Source organism: Myotis daubentonii, chromosome 11 (genome assembly GCF_963259705.1).
Source record: "Myotis daubentonii chromosome 11, mMyoDau2.1, whole genome shotgun sequence".
Lineage (NCBI taxonomy): Eukaryota > Metazoa > Chordata > Mammalia > Chiroptera > Vespertilionidae > Myotis > Myotis daubentonii.
In genome coordinates, this window is record NC_081850.1 from 7596709 (window position 1) to 7612647 (window position 15939).

The 15939-nt window shown below is 49.3% G+C and overlaps 1 protein-coding gene across 7 annotated transcripts in view; it reads left to right on the forward strand.

The window, feature by feature from the left end:
• Positions 1-15939, forward strand: part of PTCH1 (patched 1) — a 75461-nt gene that overhangs the window by 27036 nt on the left and 32486 nt on the right. For 4 of the 7 annotated variants that reach the window (XM_059656410.1, XM_059656406.1, XM_059656411.1 and 1 more), the window contains 10 exons: positions 4733-4922; positions 7757-7826; positions 7923-8014; positions 9381-9579; positions 9876-9997; positions 10993-11140; positions 11946-12077; positions 12468-12623; positions 13257-13355; positions 13854-13979. In XM_059656410.1, coding sequence (XP_059512393.1) covers positions 4733-4922; positions 7757-7826; positions 7923-8014; positions 9381-9579; positions 9876-9997; positions 10993-11140; positions 11946-12077; positions 12468-12623; positions 13257-13355; positions 13854-13979 — 1334 coding nt within the window. The remainder of the gene's footprint in view (positions 1-4732; positions 4923-7756; positions 7827-7922; positions 8015-9380; positions 9580-9875; positions 9998-10992; positions 11141-11945; positions 12078-12467; positions 12624-13256; positions 13356-13853; positions 13980-15939) is intronic. The other 3 variants (XM_059656407.1, XM_059656409.1, XM_059656413.1) reach the window with 3 other exon arrangements.

Below are 15939 nucleotides of genomic sequence, written 5' to 3' on the forward strand. Positions count from 1 at the left end.
GCTTAGCATGTAGCACGCACCCCCAATGGTTGGCAGACGAATGAATTGTTACGGCCATTTGTCAAGTAAAGCGGGTGTCAACTAGACTTTGTAAAAATTACTGAATAATTTTGCAAAAAATTCTTAGTCAAATATAAGATGAAACGATAAGTAAAATGTGGCCACGTAATGTGCAAAAATAAATGGAATTTCACAATGCTCAAAAGTAGGAAACAGCATAGGTCAGTGAGGGCGAACCTATGACACGCGTGTCAGAGGTGACACGCGAACTCATTTTTTTTGGTTGATTTTTCTTTGTTAAATGGCATTTAAATATATAAAATAAATATCAAAAATATAAGTCTTTGTTTTACTATGGTTGCAAATATCAAAACATTTCTATATGTGACACGGCACCAGAGTTAAGTTAGGGTTTTTCAAAATGCTGACTCGCCGAGCTCAAAAGGTTCGCCATCACTGGCATAGGTGGTTGAGGAAACTTTAGAATTCAGGGTCTTTCAGCGCTAGTTGCTCATCCCACCCGTGATGATAGTCTTACCTTGGTTGAAACTGGTTGTCACGTTAGCCAAATATTCCTGTTTATCAATTGAGCATCGAGACGGAAGGGCAAAAAGGTTTTCAATCCCAGGCACCTGAAAATATACACCTTTATTAACACATCTGTCTTAAAACATCTAAAAAGGTGACGTTATGGAGCCCCTGGCAGGAAGTAACATCGTTTCTGAAGACCCCTGTGATAAAGTCATTGCTCTGGCCTGAGACTGGCCTGGAAGAGCGAAGTCGGAGCCCCCAGGGTGGGACCTTGCATCCCGCCATCCTCGTGGGCGCCCTTCCCTGCGTCCGCACCTCACTGACCGTGGCCCCAGGCCGCTGCTCTGCTAAGGGGCACAGGCCTGGGCTCCTGACCTCGTGCTTTGTTGTTACCTCACTGTCTTCATTCACCTGAAGTTTTAAGCTTCAATAAAGGTAAAGGGAGTGCGACTTCTGTAAGCAGACCAAGAAATGGTGAGCCAGCGGTTCTCAACCTGGGGGTCGTGACCCCTTTGGGGGTCGAACGACCCTTTCACAGGGGTCGCCTAAGACCACCGGAAAACACATATATAATTACATACTGTTTTTGTGACGAATCACTATGCTTTAATTATGTTCAATTTGTAACAATGAAATTGGGGGTCACCACAACATGAGGAACTGTATTAAAGGGTCGCGGAATTAGAAAGGTTGAGGACCACTGTGCTAGCCAGTCCTGAGGAGACGGGAGGAGGCCTCCGCGAGGCCGGGCGTGGGGCCCTGGTGGCAAAGCCAGTCAAGGGAAGCGGCCGAGCTTCTAAAAGGCTGAACGGAGCTCCTGGGTGTGCTGTTCGCTTTTCAGAGGGGACCCCGGGCTAATGGTTGGCTTTTCAGCCTCAAACTACTTTTCTGTCTCTAGAGAAGGTGGGATGGAGTGTAATTCAGCCCACTAGCTAATTGGTTAAAGACAAGCATTGCAATCTCTGCCCAAGGAGCCAATCAGAGCCTGGCCACGGGCAGCCTTCACCATGGCAGAGGGCAGCCCTCACTCTGGCTGCAGGCAGCTTTCACCATGGCAGAGGGCAGCCCTCACCCCGGCTGCAGGCAGCTTTCACCATGACTGAGGGCAGCCCTCACCCTGGCCGCGGGCAGCCTTCACCATGGCAGAGGACAGCCCTCACCCTGGCTGCAGGCAGCTTTCAGGAGCCTCCTGGAAAGGGCCGGTGGCATTCTGTACCTTTATCCTGCATTGCAGGCTGTTTCCTATGTTTTCCTGTGGTCTTTCTTAAATGTCAAATTGATTGCAAGCTCCTCCCTAATTCCCCAGGGCATTTGTCAAAGTTCTGCCTGAGGAGTCTTAACGCTTTTTGTGGCCAATTGATCATTTCCCTCTGTCTTTCCCCCCTTCTCCCCCCTCCCCCTCTTCCTCTCTGATGCACACAGTCTGTTCATGTCCAGCCTCACCTCACAAGTTCCACCATGGCCTGGGCCACATGCATGAGCCTGCACAGATGACCCCCCAGTCTGCGGATCTGGACTGGTTTTCCTAATGAGGGCATTATTTGCTTTTTAGCCTGCCCCCTTGTTTATAAAATATGCCAAGAGAATGAAACAGCCCGCAGTTCCCAGTACTTATTTACTTGCCCGAACCAAATGTTTATGTCCTTGAATACTAAACTCCAAGAAAAAGGATTCCTCCTCCTGGGAGAGCTGCAGTGATCGCTGAGGCTCCTCTGACCAGCGTAGCCGCAGGCCTGCCTCTGGGCGAGCGCCACTATCAGTACCTTCAGGAACTTGCAGACTCACTTGTGGGCCCTGGAGTGTGTGGGGTCAGGGGGCTCTAGGGTCCTGTTTGCTGCTCCTCCCAGCCCCTTCCCCTTGAGTGCATGGGATCGAAGCTCAGCCCTCCCCTCCCGCCATACCTCCCAGCCAGGTGCAGCATTCCGAGCTTGGCCCGTTCTAAAACCACAACCTCGGGCCTGAGGAAGAGACAAAAGGAGTTTGCAGCAACAGCGCCATTTGAGCCCAGCTGCGCTGACGTCTGGCATGCCCAGCTTTGGCTGGCCTGCTGGAGTGCAGGCTTGGTGCTGGGGCAGGGGTTCTGGCTTCCTCAGCACGTTCAGAATTACCTGGGAGCTCCCAGAACGCAGGCTGCCCGCCGGAGGCGGCTCAACCTGGCACCTGTGTTTTCTGGATGCTGACCAGGGGAGTCTGAGGGAACCGGGTTCCAGGGCCTGCCCCTGACAGCTCCGGCTGACACATTTGGTTCCTCTCCAGTGGGGTTTCCCGTGGGCATCTGACGTGAATCCCATTATTCATCTTCTCCTGGCAACTTTTATGCTGAATACAGTTTGTCACCTTTCTTTGTTTCTTTTTCCACAAAGAGAAACATTTCCTTGTTACCTTGGCCAGATTGTTTAGGAGAAGAGTGTAAAGTGAAGCCATTTATCTTGAAATGTGCTGTGGGGGCGCCTTGTTTATACAAGTGAAAGAAATTGTAACAGCGCTATTTGGTCTGGTCTGCAAGGAAAAGGTGTCTGAGTTTTCTGGCTCCTCCCCCCCCCCCCCCCCTTTGCACAACAGTGTAGTAGTTAGAAGGTGTACAAAGCACCCATGCATTAGGTTTGTGCATGTGACAGGACAGTCCTTCATGGGTTTAGCAAATATTTTTTATGTTTATTACTAGAGGCCTGGTGCACAGATTCGTGCACTGGTGGGGTCCCTTGGCCTGGCCTGCACCTTCTCACAATCCCCTAGGGGGGTGTTGGACTGCCAGTTTCAGCCCAATCCCCGCAGACCAGGCCAAGTGACTCCACCGATGCACAAATTCGTGCACCAGGCTTCTAGTATGCATATAAGATCTTTCGTTAATCTCTTCCCGTCCTCTCCCGGCCCCTCTTCCCTTTGAGATTCATCGGTCTGTTCTATGTTTCCATGCCTGTGCATTGAGTGTCTGCCCCCTGGTGGTTAGTGTGCGTCATAGCTTCATAGCTACTGGTCAAATGGTCACTTAGGCATATACACACACACACACACACACACACACACACACACACACTGGAGGCCTGCTGCACAAAAATTTGTGCACTTGAGGGGGAGTCCCTCAGCCCAGCCTGTGCCCTCTCACAGGATGCCTGAGACCACTCGGGGGATGTCCACTTGCTGGCTTAGGCCTGCTCCCTGGGCTCATCTATATGCTGGCAGTCAGACAATCCCTCTGGCAGCCCGGGAGCCCTTGGGGGATGTCCACTTGCCAGTGAGGAGCAGGCCTAAGCTGCAATCGGACATCCTTAGCGCTGCTGAGTAGGCGGGAGAGGTTCCCACCACTACCGCTGTGCTGGCAGCTGTCAGCCTGGCTTGTGGCTTAGCAGAGCTCCCCCTGTGGGAGCGCACTGACCACCAGGGGGCAGCTCCTGCATTGAGCGTCTGCCCCCAGGTGTTCAGTGTGTGTCATAGTGACCAGTCATTCCCAGTCATTCTGCTGTTATGGTCAATTTGCATATTACCCTTTTATTATATAGGATAGAGGCCTGGTGCATGAGTGGGGGCCAGCTGGTTTGCCCTGAAGGGTGTCCTGGATCAGGGTGGGGGTCCCGCTGGGGTGCCTGGCCAGCCTGGGTGAGGGGCTGATGGCTGTTTGCAGGCAGGCCAAGCCTTCCAGCGGGGACCCTCACCCCATGGGGGTGTGGCCAGCCTGGGTGAGGGGCTGATGGCCGTTTTCAGGCCGGCCACACCCCCCCAGCGACCCAAGCTCCCAGCCTCTCCTTTTTTTCTTTTTTTCCTGGGATTTATTTATCTTCTATAATTGAAACTTTGTAGCCTTGAGCAGAGCCCAGTGCCAGCCAGAGCAGGCGAGAAGCTTGGCTTCCTCCATCGCCGGGGGCAACCCAAGCCTCCTGCTCGCTCCAGCTCCCTGGCCGCTGCTGTCTTAGTTGGGTTAATTTGCATACTTGCTCCTGATTGGCTGGTGGCCGTGTCTTGTGGTGTGGCTTGAGCGTAGCGGAGGGATGGTTAGTTTGCATGTTTCTCTTTTATTATATAGGATTGTTAAGTTAAACATTCCTGATAACAACCATGTGACTGTTACTCCTCAAACATCAGCCCTACACTTTCATAACCAGAGTTTGTTTATCATGTATCCTCTGCTTCTCAGAGGTAGCACATAGAACATGAAAATGTGGGGATTGTGCTGTTCTAATTGAAACTCGTACATGTTTATCAGTTGGTGGACGAGTAAGTCGTGAATTAAATTATACTCGCCAGAAGATTGGAGAAGAGGCTATGTTTAATCCTCAACTCATGATCCAGACCCCAAAAGAAGAAGGTGCTAACGTCCTGACCACAGAAGCGCTCCTCCAACACCTGGACTCAGCACTCCAGGCCAGCCGGGTCCACGTGTATATGTATAACAGGTAAGGTGAGGCCGTGGGAAGAGGCTGCTCGCTTAGGCCCCTTTATTTTAATAAATAAGGTTGCCCTAGAAATACAAGTGGGGTGTTCATTCAAATAGTTTTTTAATGAAATGATTTTTTAAATGAAATTATTAAAAAAAAAACAAAAAACCTTGATCCATTTCCAGAGTTTGGTAACCAAAGACATGACTTCATAATGTATTTTCAGTAAGTATTTAGTCACTATCCCCAAATGTGTATGATCCTTCAAGCTGCCACTGGGATGTGATACAGTACACCTATTCTGAAGATGTTTTATTACTTGAGCTGTTTTTAGAGTAGTCAGATTTTACATTGCCTTTGGTCAGCTTGTGAGGAATAAGGAAAGAATAGAATAGAAAAGAAGAACAAAGAAGTTACTAATTATTTTGTAGTCACTGTAGATATTAACAGGTGTTGGTTTGTGTCACAAAACCAATAGAGGGTGGAGCCACTATGGCAAATTTCTGCTGATAGATAGGTGGCGTAGGTTAGACTTATGCACAGCTTCACAAAATATTACCCTTTAATTTCATAGCTAATTTAACAATGCTGTGGGTACAGTAAAAGCAGAGGAGGAGTTCTGGCACTTTTTCTTACCTATCTGCTGTGAGATATCAGGGTGGGGACTTCACATCTTGTCCAGCACTTAGGTCAGGGCAGGCACCTGGAGTTTGTTGACTGCCTGACTGCCTGAATTGATTCATTTAATTGGGTCTTCTCCCTGAGCGGTTGAGATGACTGTCCCTAAACCCCATTTCCAGGGGACCACTGAGTTGGCATTTATCTAGCTCTGTCCTGCCCCCATAGGCTTTCAACACCAGGAGGAAGCGGCAGTGCAGACATATTCAGTGGCCGGGGAGAATGAGGGAGAATAAAATGAAAGTCTGTCCTTGTCTCTGCTGTAACCTCAACTCTGCATGCACTTCGCTGGGTTGGCTATTATGTTAGACCCATCCGGCTGGAGGCAGGATTCGGGGGCCCAACATGACCTTGGGACACGTCACCTAGTTAGCACACTCTTGTCTCCTCCCCTGTAAACTAAGTTATGGAGTGTTTGCTCTGTGTCCTCAGGAGGGTCCCAGAACAAGAAAGGGTTTTAGGAAATGCCAGGGGGTGTAGCTTAGCGCTCTGGTCAGGCAAACTTGGGTGGAGAGCGCATCCCAGCCCTCACCAGCACAGCCCTCCAGTCTGCCAGGAGCTTCAATTGAAGGGAAAGCCACTACCTGGTGCAACTTAGTAAAATGTGCAAGTGGAAATGGGGGGTCCAGGGCCACTGTGCGCATGCCAGGGGCGTGCTTACGTGCTGGAGCTCACCTGGAGGGGCTCGTCGCTTACTTAGGAGATGTGGACGCATCTGTACAATGAAATAACACTTTCACTGAGATGGAACCGGAGGAGGACTTTTATGCATGAACTGGAAAGAACACCTAGTTCAACCCATCTCATTTTTTTAGGTGAGAAAATTGGAAATTAGATCGATTAGAGCATCTGTCCAAGTTCATACAGTTATTAAATAGTACACAGCCAGGTTTCATACCTCTTTCATGGCTCCAAGCCCAGTGGTGTTTCTAACCACAGCCATGCCCTTCTCAAGCAAGTTTAAATGAGTTAATTGATCAAGGGATGTGAAGTGAGAACCTACTCATGCTGGATAGTCTGTGTTGATGCTGTATGGAGTTAGAATATGAACATTTACAGAGTGGGTGCGTGGGCAGATGGATGAATGAAGTGATAACTTGGGTCCTGTGGAAGGAGCTGAGAGTCTAGTTAGGGAGAAGAAAGAGTTCAATGTAGATGAGCAGGTACAAAGCCAACACGGGCAGTCTCGCTGCAGGTGCTCCTGGCGTCGTCACGCGGGAGGTCTGACCAGCCCGTGCTCAAGAGAAAGGGGTCATTCTTAGGAGCACTGGTCAAAGAACGCTTAGCAGGAAGGCAGCCTCTTAGTGGGTCGCCAAGGGGTGTGTGGGCTGGTCACAGGGAACAAGGCCAAGTCCAGAACTCCCCTTTGGGTGATCAGTACAACAGAGCAGTGTGGAGGGAGCTTTTTATATTTATTTTTTCTTCTCTTGGATTTCTCTCCCCTACTTTTTCCAAATTTCCTTTTTTCTTTCAAGTTAGACTTATCTTCCTTAAGGCATGAGCTTATATAGCACTCTTTTAGGGATAACAGTGCTCTGTGATAATATGTAGGTGCTAGATGAACGGTAAGTGCAGGTCAGTATACTTAATACCGTTTCTACAGGACAAGAAGAGAAGATCATAAAGTGGGAAATGGATATTCCTGGCATTGCTTGCAGCATTCATTCATGGTTAAGAGTAGGAAAGTTCATTGTGAACACTGTCTATTAATAAGGACATTATCTGCTAGTAAAAAAAAAAATAAAATAAGGCAGTAGTATTTTCCCACCTGAATATATGTTAATACATTATAAGCCTTACCGATTTAGTCTCCAGTTATTTTGCATTTATGATAACTCAATCTGAATTATTTGCCCTGAAGTTGTTTAATGTATGTGGAAAGCAGATTAATGGTGTAAACAAGATTATTGGGAGAACACTTAAGGAAACAAGACTTCTCAAGTACTTTGGTAGTATTCATTTACATAAACACCCACACGTTAATTACAATTGAGTATTAACTATTCATTAAAGCGAGCTTGTTGGGTCTCTACTTGGCAAAAGCTCTGCTCGTGTTGACAGATACTTAAAAGTGACCAAAATCTCGATTTGTTCTATATAGTCTATAGTTCCGGTTTTGCACTGAGTTCCTGACTTTATTGCAATGAGAAATTTTTGTCTCTGCTCTTCACTAGGCATTGGAAATTGGAAGATTTGTGTTACAAATCCGGAGAACTTATCACAGAAACAGGTTACGTGGATCAGGTATATTTTCTCTTTTGTTTACAAAGAACATTCTCAAAGACACCCCAGTGGTGTGCGTCAGCCTAACGCTTGGCCTGTTCTTTTTAATTTTGACAGATAATAGAATATCTTTACCCTTGTTTAATTATCACGCCTTTGGACTGCTTCTGGGAAGGGGCCAAGTTGCAGTCTGGGACAGCATACCTACTGTAAGTGTATGATTTTGTTTTCTGGCGTCTGATTTCTAAGCTCTAGAATGTTTTTGATATTACTTTATCATTGTTTATTCTGTTTCAGTTTTGAACAAGAAGTAAAAACATTGAAATTCCATGTGCATTTTTTGAGTGAATAGTCTGGGGAGAGAGGTCTGCAGCAGAATATTTTTCCTCTTAAAAAAAAAAAAGTTCTGTAGGCATCATTAAATTTCATTCACTTTTACCAACCTATTTATATGCAAATAAAATGCAAATGGTTTCAGAGTATGTGTGATTTTTAACTCTTTAAAATGTTGGCAGTTTTGCAGACTGCACTCAAGCTTAGCTTATCTTTTAAGGAGAGACTTTATTAGTGGGTTCATGTCAGAACTAAATATCTTGAGTGAAAATTCAAGATCTTCCTGAGGAGGAAAATGTTAACCTTTCTTGGGATCACATTAATGACATTTAAAGGGAAAATCTGCTGTCTTTGAAGGCCCTGCTAGTGGGTGCTTCGTAGTTTAGCAGTTGGATATTATATACTCCTCATCATTTAAAGAATAATTGCTAATCAGTGTCGACATTTTCAGTTAATTATGCAGGAGTTAGTGCTTGAGTTTTATTGTTTCTGCCCTAGCTTGCACATCTCTGCAAAAGCAATTTGCAGTGGCCATCCCCTGACCCTCAGTGTACAGTTTTAGATGGGAAATAAGGGGTTTTGTGTTTTCTGGTTGGGAGATTCTGAATAATGGCTTCAGCCTGGTTAAGCAGCTACAGTGTGGTTTGAACCACATAACAGGCAGCCAAAAGCCTTTCTGGTCTGTCAACAGCACAAATTCAAAAGTGAGTGTGGGGGGAAGTGGCCTTGATGGCGGTGATGGCGGAGGCGGCAGGGGGTTTAGGGGGTTGCCTGCCAGGCTGTCAGAGGGAGCTCATAAGTATGGGATTATTACAGGTAATGGAGATCAAATATTTTGATTGATGACATTGACAAAGTAGTTATTAGGCTTGCAAGTGCTCATTTGATATTGCGACTCCCTCTTTTTTCTTTTTTTTTAAATCTCAGTCTTCTGTTTAGAAGCACCACTGGCTAATTTTGTTTTTCGGTGGGCAAGTTCAGATTCCTTGTGCCTTCATTCATGCATCAGCCCTCTGCTTGCCACCTTCGTTGGAGTTACTTTCCCGACTTAGGTTTGCATGCACAGACCGGGAAGGGAGCGGTTTGCTTTTTCATGCAGGGGTGGGGTCCCAGGATGGCAGCGTTACCAAAATCCTCACGTGATCTGTGATCGGCGCTAGTGCGAGCACTCTCCGCGGTCTTGTCATTTTCCTGAGGGTTTGGAAGCCCCTTCATTGCCTTGCCTCCTCATTTCTTTCACAGAGGTAAGCCTCCTTTGCAGTGGACAAACTTTGACCCTTTGGAATTCCTAGAAGAGTTAAAGAAAATAAACTACCGGATGGACAGCTGGGAGAAAATGCTGAACAAGGCGGAAGTTGGCCATGGCTACATGGACCGGCCCTGCCTCAACCCAGCGGATCCAGACTGCCCCGCCACCGCCCCCAACAAAAATGCCACCAAAGTGAGTACATCCGGGATTCTTCTCAGGACAGGCAGGGAGAACACTGTGATGGTTTCCCCCATTCTTCGCTTTATTCTTTTCATTTTTAAGATTTCATTCTCAATGACTCCTTTTGTCTGTGGCACTAAGTTTGTTTATAGAGCGAAATTCTGCTGTAAGATTTGCCGTACGCCTCTCATTAGCCTTGTTTTTAATGTTCTCGCTGAAACAACCAAGCCCTGAATGCGCTGGGTTTTAACAAGGCATGTGACCTGCCTGCTAATTCCCACAATTATGTGGCTGTCTTTCCATTCTAGCCTCTTGATATGGCCCTTGTTCTGAGTGGCGGATGTCATGGGTTGTCCAGGAAGTACATGCACTGGCAGGAGGAGCTGATTGTGGGTGGCACGGTCAAGAACAGCACTGGGAAGCTCATCAGGTAACCCAGCACAGGGAAACCCAACCATCGCGTTGCGTCCTGTCCCGAGAAACCACTTTCCTCCGACATCTGCAGGTGTACTGGTATTAATGCTTCCCTGCTCTCCTAGCTAGCCGTCTGTTGTAATAGCATCTTAGAAAATAATAGCAGACCAGACCAGCTTGAAAAGGCACCACGTGGGGCATTTTTCGAGAACATTTTTGTCGTTTTCATCGAGACTGTAGTTAGTGAATATAGGGTTTTAGATCTGCCCGTTGTGTAGAAAATCGGGGCACGTGTAAAGCAGACGTGGTCACAGCATGTGGAGTTCAGTGGTACGAGCTGAATGCCCTTGTCACCTGTTGAGCCAGCGGTTCTCAACCTGTGAGTCTCGACCCCTTTGGCGGTCGAACGACCCTTTCACAGGGGTCGCCTAAGACCATCCTGCATATCAGATATTTACATGACGATTCATCACTGTAGCAACATGACAGTTATTGAAGTAGCAACGAAAATAATTTTGTGGTTGGGTCACAACTTGAGGAACTGTATTTAAAGGGCCCGAAGGTTGAGAACCACTGTTAAGCTAAAGAGAAAACCAGCCAATGATGGCTGACCAAGAATTGTCCCATGGGCACTGCACTCCGTGCCGTCAGCCACAGGCACTCGTCCGAGCCTGCTCCCTCGGAAAAGCCATCTGGGATTTCTGCACAGGCGAGGGGCAGGGGTGAGCCCAGCATATCTGGCCAAGCCATCTACTCCTCTGCCCTCCCTGTTTCATTGAGTAGAAACTGAGAAAGGAAATTGCCTATTAATTTAATTTGGGGGTCTATCTGTAGAAGGCTCGTGAGGTGACACCTCTAATACGGTGCACCAGTCTGTTAAAGTAACACCGGGCCCGGCTGTAGTGGGAGCCTGTGCTCATGTAGAACGACGGGAGGCTGCAGCAGAGGGGGCGCGGAGAGCCGCTTCCGGGGGTGCTGATCTCTGCCTTCTCACCACCACCCCTCGTCCAGTGCGCACGCCTTGCAGACCATGTTTCAGTTAATGACTCCCAAGCAGATGTACGAACACTTCAAGGGGTACGACTATGTCTCACACATCAACTGGAATGAGGACAAGGCCGCGGCCATCCTGGAGGCGTGGCAGAGGACCTACGTGGAGGTAAACCGCCAGCGTCCTGACACCCACCTTCGAATCTGGGTACAAGCCCCTTAGTTTCCAAATACTTCACTCGAATGATGTTTTAAAACGTTTTTTTATTAGAATTTATTTTCAAAAAGACCGAGTCTGGGAACCTGTGGGATGAAAACGTTTTTCCCTTTCCTTGATATTGAAAATCTTAATATCTGTGCGACGCACGTGCTAGTTGGGGTGCCCTGGCACACTTTGAGTAACCAGTTGTGAACTCTGGAGTTAGGCATAACTGTTTAAAAAAACAAAACAGAACACTTGCTGCGCAAGAAAAGGTGTCTGGAAAGCATTAGCAAGGCCTAGACTCCGTCACAGCTGCAGTGCCCTTGGTTAGGTCATGTGACAGGAGCTGGCCTTTGTTTCCCGAGCAGTGACCTCTCCTGAGCTGCGTGCGACCTTTGAAAGGTGGCCCGAGAATGGACGGGGAGGGGTGCCCGGGAGAGCGCCTTGTTTTGGATTAGTGGGAACTGCTGGAGAGCCGCGGGGAGGGAGCAGCAGTCCTCCCGCAGAGCACATACAGCCCTGGGCGTGAACTCCGATGACACCGGCTCCCCACAGCCCCACATGCTCACTGGATTAGTGCTCGCCTTTGCTGTCCCAGGTCCAGGGTCATCGAGCTCAAGGTCAAACCTGAATTGTGCAGAACTCTTGATAAGGCACCAGAAAACAAGTGGGGGTCAGGTTGCAGAGACGCATCCCCGGCACCTGGGCTATGCATTGAAGCTCCTTGAGGCACTGGTTTCATCGGGGACGTTCCCTTCTGTTGTGACCACAGGTGGTTCATCAAAGCGTCGCCCAGAACTCCTCTCAGAAGGTGCTTTCCTTCACCACCACGACCCTGGACGACATCCTCAAGTCCTTCTCGGACGTCAGCGTCATCCGAGTGGCCAGCGGCTACTTGCTGATGGTAACCGTCCGTTCAGTTCCCCCCCGGGGGTTGGGGTCTCTGTCGGTTTTGGGTTTTTACCTTTCCGTGACGCCTCCTGCTTTTTAACTGCTCTTAACACATGTGCATCTCAGACAGAGAGAGCTCAGGCTTCATAGCAGTTTGAGAAGCGGTCGTGTGGAGTTTGCCCATCTTTGATTTGTACCATTTCATGTGATGTCTGTAATGTAAATTTTTGTTGTTGTTGGATTTCATTAAGTTTTTTTTTTTTTTACCTTTTGATTTGGGGTGATGGGTGGGGGAAAACATTAGAATCCTTACACATTCTAATGTTTGGCTTTTGTGTCTCCCCCACCTGCCCTCCCCCCTCCTCCCCGCCCCCACCCTCCCCCTCCACGGTTCTGCTTGCAGCTTGCCTATGCCTGTTTAACCATGCTGCGCTGGGACTGCTCCAAGTCCCAGGGTGCCGTGGGGCTGGCTGGCGTCCTGTTGGTCGCACTGTCAGTGGCTGCAGGATTGGGCCTGTGCTCACTGATCGGGATTTCCTTTAATGCTGCAACAACTCAGGTACTAAAGGAGCCACCCATCGCTTGGTTGACCAACACCCCTCCCCGGGCCCCGACCTCCTGTGTGTCCATGTCACCTAGAGGGCCTTTTCCGCTGGGAAGCCACATCCCTCAGGGGAGCGTGCCCACGCCTCTGTGGGCGGGAGCGCTGAATGGGCTTGGCGATTAGTAGAGATGGTTCCCTCGTCGGTGGAATTCAGATCACTAGTAGAGCAATGGTTCTCAAACTTCAGTGGGCTCGTGAACACTGGGCGGCTGGGCCCACCCAGCATTTCTGAGCCTGTTGGTTTGGGATGGGGGTGGGGAATCTGCATTTCCAGCCAGTTCCCAACGATGCCGGCCCAGGGGTCACATCAGAGAGCCACTGCTTCCGATGAGTTCCATTCCTTCTCGTTTATTGACTTAAAAAAATCATTGCGCGTGGCGCTTAGAATCAGAAACGTGTAAGATCTAGCGTGAGCCGAAACTGCTAGACGTCGGGGATTTAACTGTCAGATAAAGCGGAGCGCTCACCTTGATGAACGGACGCTGCCCTTTGCCAGCTCTGGGGGGCGCGGGGACAGTGTTTGAAACGGCCCTGGAGCGGTCAGGCTTGAGCCTCCCCGTCTGACGCGCTGTCCTCGTTCCCGCGCAGGTCTTGCCGTTTCTCGCTCTTGGCGTTGGTGTGGATGATGTGTTCCTGCTGGCCCACGCATTCAGCGAAACGGGGCAGAACAAAAGAATCCCTTTTGAGGTAAGAGAAAAACAAAGGAATAGGGCTGCGGGGGCCCCACGGCCCCTCTGTTCCGGAGTATTGGACTTGGTTTTCCTCATCTGCCCCAGTAAGTAATGTAGTCCCAAGTCAGAGGGCGCGTTCCTGGCTCTCCATACGGAAGGTCAGCTGGAAGGACCCAGGAAATATATTCCAAAGTGCATTTGTTTCTCTGAGGGTTCGTGGGGGGCAGGGGGTCACTTTGTCCCCACCACCTTTTAAACTGTATTAACTAAGTCATTGTCTTGCAGCTTTGTGTTTTGGGTGGTAATAACATGGGCAGCACATGAGTGTGTGGATGGCACTGAAAATGCTCCAGTGCCCGGGTTGGGGGAAGCCAGGGGTCTCCCTGTCGGATTGCCTGAGGCAGCATTCTCAGTCACCATGGGTCTGGTTTTGTATTTGAATTGTTCACGCAACCCCTGCTCTCAGGAAACCCTGCTCTGTGCAGCTCTCAGCACTGTGCCTTCTCGTCCTCAGGACAGGACCGGGGAGTGCCTCAAGCGCACGGGAGCCAGCGTGGCCCTCACGTCCATCAGCAACGTCACCGCCTTCTTCATGGCTGCGTTGATCCCAATCCCTGCCCTGAGGGCCTTCTCCCTGCAGGTGAGTTTCCGGTGCTGAGCCTGCGAGCGTCGCCCAGCGGCTGCGGCCCCGGTGCAGGCAGGGACGCAGCCTGTCAGCACCTGGGACTCCTTCTCCTGGGCAGATGCTTCACGCTGATGTTCCTCTAAGGCAGTGGTTCTCAACCTTCCTAACGCCGCGACCCTTTAATCCAGTTCCTCATGTTGTGGTGACCCCCAATTTCATTGTTACAAATTGAACATAATTAAAGCATAGTGATTCATCACAAAAACAATATGTAATTATATATGTGTTTTCCGATGGTCTTAGGCGACCCCTGTGAAAGGGTCATTTGACCCCCAAAGGGGTCGTGACCCACAGGTTGAGAACCGCTGCTCTAAGGAGAGCCGTGGTGTTCTTTCCTTTTCTGTGGCCGGGTGTCCTCCAGGCCTGGTGCCTTCCGGAGTCACCCTTTGCATGGATAGCTAAACTGAAAGGCACCAGGCCGCTCCCTAGGGGACGCCAGTGAGCCCCTGCTGCACGTGGGCAGGAGTCCCCGCGCCGGTCCTGGTCTGGCTGTGTCATGGCCTCCCTGCTGGAACGCCCCTCTGGGTTTCCACGCTTTCTCCCAAGCACGCCACCTTCCCTCCTGCTTCCCGTGGCTCGGCCCAGCCTCAGGCCGCCGACCGTAAAGGTGGTGGCAGGTAGCCCAGCTAGGTGATCACTCAGAACTGAGTGGTTTTGGATGCCACTGTGTGAGACGGTGTCGCCATTCTCTGCCTGCAGGAGGGTCTGTTGATGGGCCTTGCCACCTCCTCTCCTTAGTTAACTTCCACGGACTCTCCTGAACCCCTTTTTCTCTTTCCCTTTGGCCCCCGGTTCCCCTCTTAGGCTGCCCGAGAAAACTCAAAATTCCTCTCCCTCCATGCAGAGCAGTTTGGCCCCGCATTGTTCGGCTCCCTCCTTTCACACCTGAAGGCCGTCAGGAACTTTTTTAAACCAAGAGCCAGCTTCTGTGAACTGTGAGCGTGGAGAGGTCTGCAGGCGGGGCCGGGGCTGCAGCGGTGCCACTCCGCGGCTGGCTCACGCTGGCTCTGCGGGAAACGCCCAGGAACCCTGCCGTTCCCCGGACGGAGAAAGAGGCTGCCTGGCCACTCGGCCTTCCTAACCCGAAGTGACTTAGCGTGTGATAGCTCAGGGGCATTCTTGAAGTTTTGGGAGCTACCTTTACTTTTTTTTTACCATCACCATTTATCCCCTCTATAAGCTTTTCCAAAGCAGATGGAAGGAGCGATGGCTTTCCCTTCGTTTCTTTATTTCTTTTTCCTTTACAGCAGGGGTCCTCAAACTACGGCCCGCAGGCCACATGCAAATACAAATATTGTATTTGTTCTCGTTTTGTTTTTTTACTTCAAAATAAGATATGTGCATAGGAATTGGTTCATAGTTTTTTTAAAACTATAGTCCGGCCCTCCAACGGTCTGAGGGACAGTGAACTGGCCCCCTGTTTAAAAAGTTTGAGGACCCCTGCTTTACAGTATGATGTGTGACTCATGAGATGGCCAGGTTTTTAAAGGAAGCGGCTTCTGAGGCCACTTTCAAACTGTCTTTATACCCCACTCATTTATACTGCTTTCCTGCCTTCAGTCACCAGAAGGTTCTAAGGATGGGTGTCAGTTTACATTTTTATTAACACGATTAGCTCTTTTTAGTCTTCATATTTGAATTCCATTTCACTAATTACTGACTCAGCAGCTGAGGACTCTCCCGTGTTTGGGACCCTGGATTTGTCTGATATTTAGATATAACATGAAGAGAGATGCCGTGCCGGTCACTGTGACCACCAGCTCCCGAAAGCAAGAAGATTTAAAACAACAAAAAAGGTTTCCTTTGTTATAAACATGTAGAGAAATAGCGAGGACATGGATCAAGTTAACCTGAGACTGGGATGGAGGCTCAGGAAAAAGAAAACACCTCTCAGTGACGTGGGAGGGAAGGAGCT